We start from the raw sequence: 17,409 nt of genomic DNA, 5'->3' as shown, positions 1-17,409 counted from the left end.
AGTATTTAGCTAACTAAATACTTTTTTAAAGTTTTTTTTTTTTTTTTTTTAAAGATTTTATTGGGGAAGGGGAACAGGACTTTATTGCGGAACAGTGTGTACTTCCAGGACTTTTTTCCAAGTCAAGTTGTTGTCCTTTCAATCTTAGTTGTTGAGGGTGCCGTTCAGCTTCAAATTGTTGTCCTTTCAGTCTTAGTTGTGGAGGGCGCAGCTCAGGTCCAGGTCCAGCTGAGGTTGCTAGTTGTAGGGGGCACTGCCCACCATCCCCTGTGGGAGTCGAACCAGCAACCTTGTGGTTGAGAGCCCACTGGGGCATGTGGGAATCGAACCGGCAACCTTCGGAGTTAGGAGCATGGAGCATCAACCGCCTGAGCCACCGGGCCGGCCCCTAAAAGTTTTTTTTTAATAAATTTTATTGGGGAATATTGGGGAACAGTGTGTTTCTCCGGGGCCCATCAGCTCCAAGTCGTTGTCCTTCAATCTAGTTGTGGAGGGCGCAGCTCAGCTCCAAGTCCAGTTGCCGTTTTCAATCTTTAGTTTTATGGGGCACAGCCCACCATCCCATGTGGGAATGGAACCGGCAACCTTGTTGTTGAAAGCTGGCATTCTAACCAACTGAGCCATCCAGCCGCCCCAAAAGATTTTATTTTAAGTTGACCACTTTAATAGTAAAGATGATGTACAAATGGTTAATTTTGCATCTTTTTTCATGTACTTAGTACATTTAATTAACGTAATAACTGAATTACACTGCTTTTGTTATGGATTATAATATTAAGGCAAGTATTTTCTTCAGGAGTTTTAAGATAGAATTTAATTTCCTATGTGAATAAGAATTAATAGTCTGTAACTTCTGTAACAGACACACTCACTATCCCTTGCAGTGCACCTGGCACCATGCTCTCTTGGCTCAGTGCCTTTGTTCAAGGTGGCCCTGTACTTTGAATATGTCCTCCTGTTCTTCTTTCCCCCCCCAGCCCCCACTCTTCTCATCCACAATCCATCCGTCTTTATCAGCTCAAATCCCAAATTCCATCAAGTGGTTTATTTTCAGCCCCTAAATCAGAATTAATACCTCTTAAATGTAGAGTTACCATATGACCCAGCAATTCCACTCCTAGGTATATATGCCCAAGAGAGATGAAAACATGGTCACATAAAAACTGGTACACGAATGTTTGTTACAGCATTATTCATACTAGCCAAAAGGTGAAAACAATCAAATACCCATCAAATGAGGAATGGATAAACAATTGTTTTATTGCTGGAAACAATTGTATTCCACTGTGTTATAGACAGCCACAAAAAGGAAGGAGGTACTGATATATATTGTGACATGCTGTACCTCGAAAATATTATGCTAAGTGAAAAAGACCAGTTACAAAAGAGCATATATTATGTGATTCTGTTTGTATGAAATATCCAGAATAGGCAAATCTATAGAGACAGAAAGTAGATTAGGGTTGCTCAGGGCTTCAGCGGAATGGTGGAGTAGAGGGTGATAACTGAAGAGTACAATTTCCTTTCGAGGTGATGAAAATAGTCTAAAATTGACTGTGGTGATAGTTGCACATCTGTCAACATACTAAAAACCATTGAATTGGATAATTTAAATGGGTGAATTGTAAAGTTATGAATTATATCTCAATAAAGCTGTTACTAAAAAACTAAATTAAAAAATTAATACCTCCTATCTATATTCCTATATACATTGTTTATACCTCTAATAAAACACTTAGCATAGTCTGGTTTTAATTATTAACTTAAGAAATCTGTCTTTCTCCTTACATTAGGAAGCTCCAAAAAATACAGCATGTTTTGGTATTCCCTAAAACATAGTGTTTTGCACTCGGTACATATTAATTTAATGGAACTATTTCACAATTAAATTCTTTCACCTGTAAAATAGGAATAAAAGAAAAGAAGAATTGAATGTTGCCACAAAGTGTTGTCCCAAAATTGTAGTTCACAATTTTTTACACTTAAGTATTTTTTGGAAAAATAAATATTTGCTCTCAAATTATTTCCTCAGCTTGAGTTTCCATTTTGTATTTATCAAGGTGACATGTAAGCCATTCATCAGCTTACTTTTACCTATAGGAATATTCTGATCTTTGGAATTTGCACGTAAAGCATTTTACATACATGTTATTGGTAGGACCTTCATGTCATTTCAACTAGGTTAATGTTTGTTTTTCAAATAAAATTGACTTTATAAAATTTGAATCTACATTTTGGTGGGTATTTGCATTTAACATAATTTAATTTTTTGTGTGATGTTTCTATGTGTGTGTGTGTTATTTTTCTAGTATTTACTAGAGATGAAAAGTCTCATTTTACCTCCAGAACACATCCTGAAGCGGGGTGATAGTGAAGCAATTGCCTATGCTTTCTTTCACCTTCAGCACTGGAAACGAATAGAAGGCGCCCTTAATCTGTTGCAGTGCACTTGGGAAGGCAGTAAGTATTTTTTGCCAAATGCAACGCTCATTTCTGACTATTCATTGCATTCACAGGCAGTCTTTTTAAATGAGACTGAGTTTCCATAAGGATTTGTTGTTCAGATTGTTTTCAGAATAAACTCAGTGGTGTTATATTTGGTTTACGTTAATGCCACACTTAGAAAAAGCAGAATGAGAAACTGTTATGCTCTCCTGCCGTATGTTTATTTAAATTACATATTTGTAAGGAAAGAAAATGAAAACGTGCATCCCTTGCTTTATAATCTTTTTAATGAGGTTGAGCTATTATAATATTTTTTGTTTGTTTTATTTTCAGATGTGCATAACACAAAACTATTTTCCTCACAACTAATATCAACTCTATTCTTTTAAAAAAAATTTTATTGTGGTAAAATATACGTAATATAAAAATTACCATTTTAACCGTGTGTACATTCACATTGTTATACAACCATCACCATCATCCATTCCTAGAACTTTTTCATCATCCCGAACTGAAATTCTATATCCATGAAACACTAAGTCCTTATTGTTCCTTCCTCCCCAGACCCTGGTAATCATTCTATTCTCTGTCTCTATGAGTTTGACTAGTCTAGCCTTCATATATAGTAGAATCAGACAATATTTGTCCTTTTATATCTGATTATTTCACTTAGTATAGTGTTATAGCATGTGTCAGAATTTCATTCCTTTTTAAGGCTGAATATAATAATCCATTATACCTGTTTATATTACATTGTGTTTATCTGTCAATGATGGACGTTTAAGTTGTTTCCACCTTTTGGCTATTGTGAATAATGGGTGTACAAATATCTATTCAAATTCCTGCTTTAAATTCTTTGGGGTTTATACCCAGAAGTCGAATTGCTAGATCATATAATTCTATGTTTAAGTTTTGGAGGAACCGCCATAACTATTTTCTGTAGCAGCTGTACCATTTTATATCACTAGCAATGAGCAAGTGTGTGACTTTCTCTGTATCTGCCACACTTGCTATTTTGTTTTCTTGACAATAGCCATCCCAGTGGGTATGAAGTGCTATCTCATGGCCGTTTTCATTTATTTGCATTTCCCTAATACTAGTGATGTTGAACCCCTTTTCTGTGCTCATTGGCCGTTTGTATATCTTCTTTGGAGAACTGACTGTTTTTCAACTGATTACCAGTTCTCTTATTTGTAATTTTTTTAAATTGCTAAGAAAATGAAGAAGCTTAATCAAAATATTTTATCAGTTGAATTCTTATAATACTTTGAAAGTATACTTCTGCTATCAATACAAATTCAAAAATGAATTCAATGTCAATTCACTAAAATTGATTAACCCTCTCAGTTCCCAAACTTTACACTGAGGAACCTTGGGGTCATTGCAGCAAATTCACAAAAGTGGCACTGGATATTTTAAATTTTCAATGGAAACTGAAATATCAACATCTGTCAGACACCATTCAAACTATTACTCTAGGTAGCTCATGGTTTCACAATTAGGTGACTCTCCATTCTCCATTTCTTTCCATGTGATAGTTTGCAAAGCTGGGTTTTTGTTAGTTGCTATGATTAAAAGAAGTGCCTCACAAAAACCAGCGTGGAACAGGAAATGAGGATGGTGGTATCCAATCTGATTCCAAGGTGTGAGAAGTTGTGCACTGCCCAACAGGCTAATACATCCCAATAGTAATAAATGATGGTTACATAAAACTAAATAATTGTTTTTTTCCTTTATGTGTATTTTTTCAAATCACTGCTAAATTGTTAGAGCATAAAATTTTACAGTTGTTTGGACCCCTACTTAATAAGTGGAATTATTAGATATTTCTTTGGTCCTAGGGGCATCATAAAACATTACTGAGACACAAAGGGTACCACATGTCCTTGATCCGAGAAAATGTGGGAACTTCTGCCTGCCTTCCCCATTAGCTCAGGGTCAGACACTGTGCTTCACCCTGACAACACACGGGGTAAGGAAACCGGGACTACTAAATCTGAGGAGCTGAATGTCTTGGGGTTATTAGACTTGCTTTTGCTTTTTTCCCAGTAGTCGACCAGCTCCTCAAAACCAGGTACTTTGTCTCATTCACCTTGTGTGTGTGTCTTCAATGCCAAGCATTCTGCTAAGTACATAGGAGGTTTTCAATAAATATAGGACCTATACAGTATTTCATGAATAATCATCTCGATGCATGATTTCGTAGTGTTGTCACTGATTTGCTCTGGGACTGTGGACAAATCACTATTTTTTATTGTGGCAAAACAAAATCCATACTTTTTTGAATTTTTTTTATTTTTCAGTTACAGTTGATATTGAATATTATAATAGTTTCCGATGTACAGCATAGTGGTTACACATTTATATACCTAAGTGATCCCCCAATAAGTCTAGTACCCACCTGGCACTATACATAGTTATTACAAATTACTGACTGTATCCTATGCTGGACTTTACATCCCTGTGACTATTTTGTGACTGCCAATTTGTACTGTCTTTCAATCTAGTTGTGGAGGGAGCAGCTCAGCTCCAAATCCAGTAGCCCTTTTCAATCTTTAGTTGTAGGGGGCGCAGCCCACCATCCCATGCGGGAATTGAACCGGCAACCTTGTTGCTAAGAGCTCACGCTCTAACCAACTGAGTTATCTGGCCGCCCCAATTTGTACTTCCCTTTATCTTTTAATTACACCTAGCCCTCCAACCCCCTTTCCACTTGGCAACCACCAGTTGGTTCTCTGAACAAAATCCATATTCTGATAAAAGTTTATAGAGCCAAGCACTAAAGGAAAAGCGAAAGCCTTTTCACAATTTTGATGAGTACTTACCTAGTTGAGTAGATCAATAAGGATTCCTTCTTTAAGAAGTCTAAATGTATAAGAGTTGATGATAATCTAGATCAAAGATGGGTAAACTTTTTCTGTAAAGGGCCAAGGAGAATATATTTAGTCTTTAAGGGCTTGTAGGCTCTGTCACAACTACCCAACTCTTGTAGCATGAAAGCAGCCTTACGTAATATATATATGAACAAGCATGGCTATATTCTAATAAAATTTTTTTACAAAAACAGATAGTAGGCCAGGTCTGGCCGAAGCGTAAGAGTGGCCCCTAATCTAAATTAAGCTCTGCTCATAGAAAACTTTGGTGACATCTCACATGTGAAGTTAGGAGCCATTGAGAACTCTGTTAAGTTGCCGACAGTTATGGCCACGACAGTTATGGCCTGTTGGAATTTTATGAAGATTTCCTGTAGGAAGTGGAATTCATCCCTGGAGAGTAAAGTCCATTATGTTTGTAATGAGGAGACTGAGGCAGGAAGGACCCAGCCAGTCTTATCCACGACTCCCTCTAGTTTTTTCCCAGCCCGACCAGTCACTATCTCTAAATAAATTTTATTCTTTCTTTATTCATTCTTTTGCTTACCTAGTTTCTTTCATCCAAAATGTGTCTCTAAAAAATAAAATGCTATGTGAAAATTTTATAAAAATTTGTTTTAAAAATAGCTTTGGTCTGTAGTATAGGATGAAAATGAGTCTGAATTGAATGTCAACATATGTATTTTTTTTCTCAGCTTTTAGAATGATTCCATACCCATTAGAGAAAGGCCATCTATTTTACCCTTATCCCAGCTGCACAGAGACTGCTGATAGAGAGCTATTACCTAGTAAGTAACTATTCTAGTTTTCCTAAACTTAAAAGTAGTGATGAGATTGTTTTTCACTGCATTCTTTCATTTTAAAAGTGCCTTTGGTTGAAATTCAGGATACTGTTTAAATACTATTTTAGCCATTTCTTGGTTGTAGTTTTATAATACAGTTAATTCCCAAATATTTTTGGGTAAAAATCTGTGCTAGATGCAATGAAGGATACAAAATTAAAGATATTAAAAACATACTACTTTTAAGGCAGAAATAATACCAATCCTTCACAAACTCTTCAGAAAATAACGGAGGAAGAACACTCTCTAACTCATTCTGTGAGATCAGTATTACCCTGATACCAAAACCAGACAGACATTAAAAGAAAAGAAAACTGTAGACTATCCCTCATGAATATTGATGCAAACATCTTCCAGTATGAATGTCTTTTATTTATTTTTCTGCCTTGATTGCACTGACTAGACCCTCCAGTATAATGCTGAACAGAAGAGGTGAGAGGAGACATTTTTGCCTTACTCCTGACCTTAGGGAACCATTCAGTCTTTCACCATTAAGTCTGATGTACCAAATGCCAGATCTTAGCAAACTGAATCCAGCAACATATAAAAAGGACTATATTCCATGACCACGTGGGATTTACCTCACAAATGCAAGGTTGGTTTAGGATCTGAAAATGCAATGTACCATGTTAATAGAATAAAGGACAATTAGATGCAGAAAAAGCATTTGACACAAACCTAACACCCATTCATGGTAAAATTTCTGAACAAACCGGAAATAAAAGGGAACTTCCTTAACCTGATAAAGAGCATTTATGACAAACCCACAGTTAACATCATACTTAATGGCGAAAGACTGAATGGTTTCCTAAGATCAGGAGTAAGGCAAGGAGTCTGCTCTCACCTCTTCTGTTCAGCATTGTACCGGAGGGTCTAGTCAGTGCAACCAAACAAGAAAAAGAAATAAAAGGCACCCATATTGGCATGGAAGAAGTAAAACTGTCTTCATTTACAGAGGACATGATCTTCTATGTAGGAAATTCTAAGAAATCCATAAAAATACTATTAGAACTAATAAGTTCAGCAAGGTTGCAGGATGTAATAGCAACACACAAAATTCGGTGGTATATTTAGATACTAGCAATGAACAATTCAAAAAAGACATTTAGACTACAATTCCAATAACAGTAGCATCAAAAAGAACAAACAATTTAGGAATAAATTTAACAAAAGAAGTACAAGGCATGTACACTAAAAACTACAAAATATTGCTGAGAGAAATTAAAGGAAATCTAAATGGAGAGACATTCCATGTTTATGGATTGGAAGACCCAATATAACTTATATGGCAGTTCTGTCCAAATTGATCTATGGATTCAATACAATCCCTATCAGAATACTAGCTGGGATTTTGCAAAAATTGACAAACTGATCCCAAAATTTATATGGAAAGGTAAAGGACCCAGAATAGCCAAAACAGTTTTTATAAAGAAGAACGAAGTTGGAGGGACTACACTTCCCAATTTTAAAAAGAGCAGTTGAAGAGTCAGGAGGAGAACCAGAAATATGTAGGGTTATGATTACTGAGAATGTTTCTGTCTAGTCCCTGCTTTCAGAAAGCCAAATTTCTCAAAAGAATAGTCTGTACTTTTTGTCTCAGCTGCCTATTATCCACTCAGTGTTTTTCTCTGTGAACTGGAAAATTTCTGTTTAACTTTTCTGTGTATGATTTAACCAATAAGCAAGCATGCTGAATGTTATAAACACTAGCACCATGTTTCCTTATATGATATAAACCTGTGTCACAGTTTTTACAGTTCTGGGCCATCAGAACTGAAATCTAGGAAGGAAAGTTGCAGTTTTATAACCATCAAACTTAATGAGCTGCAAAGTTCAGATAGATGAAAATGTAGGAGAGGTTGTGGAAGTTGAGTATGCTGATATTTTTCTCCCAGGGTCTTTATTTTCCTCCATCCTCTGAGATAAGTTATCTCTTCTTTCTTTGAACCTCAAAGTACTTTGTGTACTTCTTAATCTCCCCCTTCTAGATTGTAAACTTGAAGGCCAGGACACACTTCATTGTTTCTCTATAATGTTTACCATAAAAATTGATATTTAAGAAATGTTATTTGAATTAGTCAAGTGTATTCTTATAAACATGCCAAGTACTCAACAGAAATGTTAAATATTAGTGCCTTTTCCTCCTTACCCTACTCCAAACTCCTAAACTGCTCACAGGTTAATAGAAAGACTGAAAAACAATGTGTTAAGTTCTATATGTATGGAATAAATTATAAGGAAGCTGGACTGGGGAGTGCCTAGTTCTCCAAGGTCAGGGATGATCCCCAAATCTGACTTGGGTGACTTAAAGAATGGTAAATCCATCAGAGCGGGAGGAGCAGGTGGGGAATAGGAACGGGGGAAGTAAATAAGTTCAGCTTTGAATATGTTGCACATATTACATCTTACTCAGATATACACATATACGTGTTAATTTAAAATTAAGTATTTTATTACATAATCACCATTTTCTAGGCAGGAATGAGATCACTAAGGGAAACTCAATAGTCAGAAGTAAACAAGGGTGGAACCATGGGGGCACAAAATATCTAAGGAATGGGTGGCTGGTGAGGAGTCTGGAAGATTCAGTGAAGGAGTGGTCAGAGAGACAGGATAAGAACCAGAGCTAGATATCCTAGAAACTAAAAGGGGGAAACATTTCTAACCGAGGAGGAGTATCTGAGATACTAAATAAGGCACATAATTACTGAGAAGAATCCATTGATTTTGACAATTAGAAGGTCATTAGTGATAGAAGTTTTATTTTCTTTCCTAGGATGGTGGTGGTAGTAGGTGTTCTTGTTTTTCCGTTTTAGCAAGGCACAAGGATATTTAAGACAAAGGCACAAATCTTTAACTATATAACATCAGTATGTAAAGTGTATTATTATATTAGGCTAATACATTTAGCCTAAATTAATGCCCTCCAAATCATTACAAAGGTTGCCTGATATAAGGCCAACTTTACATAGTAATATGAATAAAACCAGGGCTATTATTATGTATTGTCAGAATCACAGGCTATGAGAACAAACGGTTTGCTTCTTGCCAGGCCTTTATTATTTCTAGGGTGCTACCCATTTGCAAATTCCAGGAGGTTGGAGAGGAAGGATATGTTGGGGGTTGGGGTTGTTTGATAATATTGTATGTTCTTGGAGTATTTTTTCTTTCTTTGTCTGTGGTAGAATGAACAAATTTTTAATAATGTGGAGTTCTGATATTCAGGAGTACTTAATATTTTTTGTTTTTAATTCTCCTTCAACCTTGATATGACTTACAGCATTCTGGAATTTGCTTATGAACCTCATAAGTTCAGACGTATACTGTTCCCTTAGTTCACATAGCTATTTAGTTGTCTTTTATGCCTCCTGATAAATTTTTCTCTACAAGCCAGTGATGAAATTTGAACTTTACTTCCAAGGGAGTGTTTCTGTACTAGTCATCCATTATACTGATACATTTGCTAAGCATTGACTGACAAATGAATCTACAGAAAGCAATCCAAAAAGAAATAATTTGGTCTCTCCTACAGTATTAAAATCTCATATTTTAGAAACCATCTTACTAAAGCTATACAGTTTTCTACCTTATAAAGTGAGGATGATACTGTCTATGTCTTAGGGTTATTGAAAAAAATCAAACAAACTAATATAAATTAAAGCACTTTGTAAACCATAAAATGCTGTACAGTTTAATATTAATTCTGCTGTATCTCACATGATAGCAATTAGAATAACCATTGGTATATGGAAGTATATATGGAAGTATTTGTTCCCTGGCTTCACAAATACCATGGTTTGTTTCTCTTGGTTTGCTGGAAGTTGGCCTTTCATGGCTGAGGGATGGGGCAAAAAGGGAATGCTGTATTTTAGGGTGCTGAAAGAAGCAATGTTGTCCACAGCTTCTAATGTTTCTTTAAAAAAATTCAGATTTGGTGAGCTTTTACTTTAAACATGACTCAAGTCTCTGGAAATTTTCCGGATTTTTAATGAGTTTGGTTTTTGGTATATACTTTCTGAATATAGTATAAGACATAAATATATCATGGCTACTAAAGGAAACTTAGGTGTAATATTCTCTGTGAATCATTATGTTCAAAACAGTGAAATTTATAGCTACCCTTGATTCAGTACTGGATTAGTCATCCCTTACTTATGTAGGATATTACCTCAGGAATTCCTGGGTTTGGGTCCAGCCCTGAGCAGTCCGCTTCCTGGACTAATGAAGTTCCAGAATAGCTGTCAATTTAACAGACATTTATGGAGAACCTACTGTGTGCCAAACTTTGCGATAGGCTTATCTCAACATTCTTATCCAAATATTTTCAAGTTTCAAATTAGATATAAATACTTGAATACTGTTGATAATGAAATATCCAATTACTAGAAAAATAATACCTGAGTAAATATGTGAATGTGGTAAAATAAGACAAGAGATTTCACTTATGTTCAGAATCCTAGGGCTTCAGTGTTGTAGTTCGATTTTTACACTGATCAGTGAAATGCCATATATAGAATAACTGGGTAAAATTATTAACTGACGCTTCTGGGAAGTCTCCAATCACATGTCTGTCTCTTGATCTCTATGCTCATCTCTGAGCTTCCAAAGAGCAAGAATTATAGCAACTCACATTTATTAATGGCTTACAGTGTTCATCATAACAACTCCATAGCAACTAATAGAGGTTTAGCAACTTATTCAAGATCACACAGCTAGGAAGTGACAAAGCTCTTTTTCAAAACCACCTCAGCATGACTTTACAATTAATGTTCTTTCCCACGATGCCATCCTATTCCCCAGGACCTAGCACAGTCATCTGGCTAAGTAGATAAGCTGTTGATGCTGGAATAAATAATGGATAACTTTCTTCTACCTTGCTTGGGCAGAGACTTCTTGTTATTATCTAAAATTATTTTCCTTTTTAGTTTTTAAAAACAGATTTCATTTGAAAATATTAAAACTGGCTTACACTGTATTCTGCAATAAAATCCGTTTCTACTTTTTCTCCCTTGCAGCCTTTCATCATGTTTCTGTTTACCCAAAGAAGGAGCTTCCTTTTTTCATCCATTTCACAGCAGGACTGTGTTCTTCTACAGCAATGATAGCCCTTCTCACACACCAGTTTCCTGAAATCATGGGTGTTTTTGCTAAAGCTGTAAGTATGATCTCAAGGACTTGTGTAGAGTATTTGTAAAACACACAGGAAACCATCTCTGATGTGTTTGTGCTAAACCAGTTGAGCAGTGGGGGATACTTGTTAGAGTCAATTACAGGAATTGATTTGTAAAGTTGCTGCCATAAATATGTCAAACATAAGGTTTTGGTGATTTGAGCTATATTTTTGTTGCTTAAAAGTTTGAAGAAAACAATGGCATAACATTATAAAGTTGGTCTTTGTAGATCACTTATGGTGGTAAACATAGCACTTATTACTAGCTAAAGAATAATCCAGTTCTTCTAAATGTGTTTTCTTTGGCTTTTTAAAAAAATTCCCTATTTTGTAAACAAGCTTTTTGATTTTCCCATTTAAACGAAATCATTAGTTCTAAGGATTTGCTGATCTTTAAACTCAAGAGTGCAACTAGGGTGGAGAATAAGTAGGTAAGATGGAACAGATAGGACGTTTGCCCTGGGTACAGAATATGCCTCTTTACTCAAGGTTCTCCCTGTTATCATATCTGTATGTTCCTATTGACCTTCTCCAACCTTGGGTCTAGAACCACGTTTATACCTTTATTTTCATTTTCACCCTTTAGTTTTGAACTGCTTCTGCATTTCCTGACCCAGGTCCAGGAAGTACTCGAGGACTGATAGTAGAGAGGATATCCTGATTATTTACTCTTCTATATAATCTTACAATGCCATTGGCTCAAAGTAAAATTACCAAAGAAAAGTCCCTTAAGTGTCCAAACCTTTTTAAAAATGTGTCTTTCTTGTACATCTTTGCGTTTTTACCAGTTAATGAGAGTTTAAGCCCAAAAAGAAAAATGCTGATTTATTATGTTCCCAAATAGAAAAGTACTGAGAACGGTACAAACACTAGTCCTTACTTGGTAATGTAATTTCTGTATCTTTCTCTAAATGCCTCCATTCTAACTCCATTTCCTCACAATTTTTTTTCCTGCCTTAAGAATAGTTTATTTTGTGCCTTAAAGATTAGTTGGTTTTCTTCTGGCACCAGAGGTAAGAGCACTGGTTTCCCTTTTTCCCTCAAGGTCAACTGTATAATGTGTTAAGTTGCCACTGGCTACAAGCCTAGGAGTCTGAGACCACACTGGATTTTGGGTCAAGCTTCAAGAATGACTTTCCACTATTGTTTGGGGAGTATAGCTATTTGGGTTGGAAGCTGACTATCCTATTTTCTTTTAGTGTAAAAAAGAAACTTAGTGATCTTACTATAACTCTGTTGTTTGCAGTGGTGCTGATTGAGGAGTGTGTCTCAAACTGAAATGACCTTACTGTGTAATTTTGCATGGAAAAAAAAATGGACTAAAAAGGGAATCCCATCCTTTAACAACTGGAAAAAAATATGTAGCTGTGTATTGTGATCACAGGCAAGCAAAGAAAGAGGTAGTCCTTGGGTCTCTCTCAGGGCAGTGGGAAGGAGGTGAAACAGAGCCAGGAGGGAGCTCTAGAATGTGGAGCAGATGTGTCGCAGTTGTTAGCAGCGTACTTCCGTGTGAGGTACTGGCCAGCGTTAACGTGGAGGCCACTCCCCGGCTGCTCTGTTCTCTAGCTGCAGTGTATGGGGTCTGCCTTTACCCCCAGATCACTGATGCACCCGAAGCACCTCTAAGGTTCCATAGCACGAGCTCCTGAGCACTCCTTTAGCAGAGTCTGAGAATAACTGGTCATTCAATTTCAAGTGGAAGCTTCTTTTTTAGGTCAAACGTTATTAATTTACTGTGATGAACAATAAACAGGCATTTATTTACTATCTTTTGGTATTTGTGTAGTTGGTGGCATATAGTGTTAAAAATATGCCTGACAGCAAACTTTTACAGCCAATCCCTGTGGCCTCTACGTGTACATTTTAAGTTGCTTTATAAAAGCTGAGTATTTACTGACAGTATCTGCAAACCAATATTTGATATGCAGCAGTTCCAAGGGCAGGTTCCATTTAAGGATTAATGGAAAATGATTATGGTATGGGCAGTCTCCAGCTTATAAACATAACGTATAAATGCCTCAACAGCCAGCCAGCAAGGGAGCAAGAGGCTCAAATCCTACTTCTTCACCACTTAATAAAGTGTGGTCTGTGCACTAGGTGCATCGCCATCGATGACCCAGGAGCTTGTTAGAATTGCAGAACCTCAGGCACCACTCCAGACCTCGTGAATCTGAATTTTAACAAGATCCCCAGGCAACCCTACATGCACATTAAAACTTGAGAAGCCCTAGTGTACCCTCCCCGCCAGAAGAGGAATTTAGAATGCCTGGAGAGGGCCATCTTATCAAGGCAGAGAAGGGGCAGCATTGCTGAGTGGGGATGAGCGTAGGCTCTGGAGCCAGACTGCTTTGCTTTGAATTCCAGCCCTGACACTTATTGGCTGTGCAACCTCGGGTATGTTACTTAACCTTTTCTCCCCTTCACTGTAAAGTAAAATGAGAATAGTACTACTTCGTAGGTTTCTGTGAGGGTTAAATGAGTTTAAAATATGTCAGGCGTGTAGAGCCATGTCCGCCCATAGTAAAAACGAGTTGAGTGTTAGCTGTTGTTGCCACCGTCATAGTCAGCGTCACCGCCGAAGTGCAGCTACCGTGGGAAACCCTGCCCCCTTCGTGTTTGGGGGAACTATGTCCTAATAGGAAACTCACAATGCATTTCCCATAGAAACTGTAGTATAAATGGTGGTTGGTGTCATTGAAACAGTATTATTAGTCCTATCCTCCTGGAACATTGTGTGTATGTGGACCACAGAAAGTGGGGAAATGATTCAAATTCTGGGCACTGGCAAACTGCCTTGCACCACAGAACCTATACTGGTAAGTTTTCAAACTGCCTATGTTAGGATTTTCAATGAAGTCAGCTAGTTGATGGCCAAACACAGTAGAAATCAATGAAGAATTTTCTTTCCGTGTTTCCCCGAAAATAAGACCTAGCCGGACCATCAGCTCTAATGCGTCTTTTGGAGCAAAAATTAATGTAAGACCTGGTATTATATTATGTTATGTTATATTATATTATATTGTATTATATAAGACCTGGTCTTATATTAATTTTTGCTCCAAAAGACGCATTAGAGCTGATGGTCCGGCTAGGTCTTATTTTCGGGGAAACACGGTTAAAACATACTTGTTCTTCTATTTAGTAAGGCAAAGCTATTTAAGAAAATTTCTTCCATTGTTACCATGTCTCTTCCTCATCTAATATCTTTTCATATTAGCTCATATGCTAGAGTAAATTCAATTTGAATTTGTTAAAATGCATTTGTTAACAAAAATTGCTTTTTGTGGAGCAAGGCAGTAGGGATTAATGGTTTTTAATAATCCTCATTGTACATCACATTTTGATAAATGGAAGGGAATGAACTAGAATGGTTAGTGGTTTTAGTTCCCCTTCTTTATTTGTATGGTATAAATCTATGTGGAATAAGACTTAATTTTCAGCAAGTTAAGACTTCCTTTTTTGCTGATTTTTCTCCTGGCTGAGATGAGAACTTAGTCTGACATTAGACATAGAGCAATGAAAAAAAATTACATAAATCCCTGGAGATGTGGAATGTGCTGATATTAGAGCAGATATTCTCCAAGGCCAGAATTCCTGAAAAAGGAAAATTTGCTTTTAAGTGGTAGGTCAGTTTCTCACCTGCTTTGATGCCTGCTGGGTTAAATATGAGAGTTCAAAGTAAGGGTAGCCAGCAAACCAAATGAACTGGAATCTGATTCTGCTTATCTGAAAGGAGCTTCTTTATTTAAGAGCAGAACTGCCCTCTCCTTAGAGAACCAATCTTCATCTATTCTGGCCCCTTTCATTTCTCTCTTGCAAGAAAAGCTTTCTTCTTAGTAAGCCTTCGGAGGGCGTTATCACAACAGTGAAAAGACTAGTGTTGGTCTTTGGGGAGTTCAGGAACTTGCACTGATGAATTCAAGCTTGCGGCATGTGACTTTAGTGCTCTGAATTCAGAAGTATGTTTGAATATAAAAATCCCTCGTTGGGTTTTAACTAAATAGGCAGGGCAGGGCAGCCTTTGCAGTGTTGGCAGAAAAGGTGTTATGGGGAAAAACAGGAATCAAAAAGATTCCCAAATAAATTGTTTGTTTCACTAAAACCAAACTTTGTGGAAATTTGTTTCACTGAACACGTATTGTAGCTGTGCTGGGGTAGGAATGGGCCCTGTTTCCACATATTTCTACTAATCTTTATGTGGGAAAATGTGGTTGGTTGGACATGCCAGTGATGAATTTCTGAGCAACTCATAATTGGCTGGCTCCACCGTAACTAGGGCCTACAATCTGCCTGATTAATTCTGTAAGGACGACATTAGCCAAGTTGCATGATTTCCAAAGATATAGCAGGTCAGATGTTACACTAACGAAAGACCTCTCTACAGAATGTCTCACTGGGATTTCTTCAGCCCCTGCCCAAAAATAATGAACATTTTTCTCCCCAAATTACATTTTAAAAAATAATAACCAGATATAAATGCCAAATGTCTTTTACTGAATAATGATCAAAATTTTTGAGGTTTGTCTACTACGCTCATCATTTTTTCCCAGGGCAAAGATTGTCTTCATAATGAAGCAAGCTGATAGAAAATTATAACTATATATTGATATATACCAGTAGAAAAAAATAAATATTATTTTTAAAGGTTCCTAATTTTTTATTGTCATAACCAGTGACATGGAATCTGTTCATAGGTGAAATTTTTTTTATATTCTCCATATGACTTCATTTATTAATACTAAAATCCTATGATAGTTGTATTTCTCTTTATGAAATGCATAGGGCCACATGCAGAAGTTAAACTGACAATAAAATAAGTTTCTTCACTTTGTTTGAAAATGGATTATTTTTCAAAGCTGTGAGACTTCTTTAGGTCATAAAAACTGATATAGTTTTTTAAAGTATCTTGAATTGTAACTAAGCTTATATTTCTGTAAAATATTGTTCTGTAACCATACTATTTCCACAGCAATATATCTGAGGTATTTCCCAGACACTGTCCTGATAATAAAATGAGCCTACTGTGTGACAGGTCAAACTTTTTAAATGTTTACATTTTTGTTCCGTTGTTACGGCCGCTGAAGTCTTTATTGGGGCGGTCTGGCATATTCCATTTTAAATTTTATTTATTAACTGAGATATTTGTAGCAAGAGAAAAGATGTTCTCTACTTTGTATAAAGGTATTTCTCATGCTTCTTCCTCGTTGTTCTCCTTCAAAAAGAAGCAGACTGAGAAATTTGTGAAATTGCTGATGTTCTTCTTTATCCAAATTTTCTAAGTACTGAACACTTGAAAGGAAAAAAAAAAAGAATAAAAGATAGGGCAGTGTGTTTTTTAATGTGTGGCTATATCCCTTCCCCCAGGCTGAACTCGGTTTTGAAGTTTGTGGAAAGCACCCCCTTTCCCTGGTAACATGTGTCTGTCCAGCATGAAGTTCACAAAATCTCTCCCTGAATTTACTTGGCAGTATATTTAGTCATCTTTGCCCCTCAAAGTTAAAGTCTCAGTGCCAAAGTTTGGGAGATCCTGTCAGTAACTGCTACTAATCTATTTATTGCTTAATCATTAGCACGTGGGGCAAATGGCCTGCGTAGCAGTTTTTAGAAGAGCTGTGTTTAGATACTGATGTAAATCGCTCATTCCAAACCCATTACACTATGTAGTGATATTAGAATGCACATTAGGAAATTGACTGATTTTTGTTTTAGAAAACATCTTTGTTTTTTTGCAAACCCAGCATGGTCCTCTAAATGGAGAGAATAATGGGATACAGAAGAAAATTATAAATTGAGGAATAGTTTTTAGCTTTCTTCTTGAGTGGAATTTAGCTCCTTCTCCCACCAAAGTTCTAATGCTCAAAAGAACTAAATGAGTATGACTACTTAATATATTATAATTCTAACCCAAGAATAATTTGGACTTCAGTGAGTTACCTTTTGTAAGTTTATACTTACACTCTCATTTATTCTTATCAGAGCCATTGGAGGACAGATTATGATCTTCCAATGTTATGGATGGAGAAGTCTGAGTCATTAAAGTTAGGCAGTTTGCCTGAAATCACACACTAGATAGCCTTTT

General features: G+C 36.5%; 1 protein-coding gene across 11 annotated transcripts in view; it reads left to right on the top strand.

The window, feature by feature from the left end:
• ST7L (suppression of tumorigenicity 7 like) overlaps window positions 1-17,409 on the top strand; it is a 148,837-nt gene that overhangs the window by 51,833 nt on the left and 79,595 nt on the right. For 3 of the 11 annotated variants that reach the window (XR_004421537.1, XM_033092520.1, XM_033092519.1), the window contains exons 12-14: window positions 2,310-2,460; window positions 6,014-6,106; window positions 11,176-11,315. Coding sequence is in view for 8 of the 11 variants with exons in the window: in XM_033092520.1 (XP_032948411.1) it covers window positions 2,310-2,460; window positions 6,014-6,106; window positions 11,176-11,315 (384 nt within the window). In the remaining 3 variants the exon portion in view is untranslated. Of the gene's footprint in view, window positions 1-2,309; window positions 2,461-6,013; window positions 6,107-11,175; window positions 14,289-17,409 lie in introns of those variants that run through there. The other 8 variants (XM_033092525.1, XM_033092524.1, XM_033092522.1 and 5 more) reach the window with 6 other exon arrangements.

This window comes from Rhinolophus ferrumequinum, chromosome 22 (genome assembly GCF_004115265.2).
Source record: "Rhinolophus ferrumequinum isolate MPI-CBG mRhiFer1 chromosome 22, mRhiFer1_v1.p, whole genome shotgun sequence".
NCBI lineage: Eukaryota > Metazoa > Chordata > Mammalia > Chiroptera > Rhinolophidae > Rhinolophus > Rhinolophus ferrumequinum.
The sequence above is the reverse complement of the archived record's forward strand: the minus strand, read 5'-3'. Positions and strand labels throughout refer to the sequence as shown.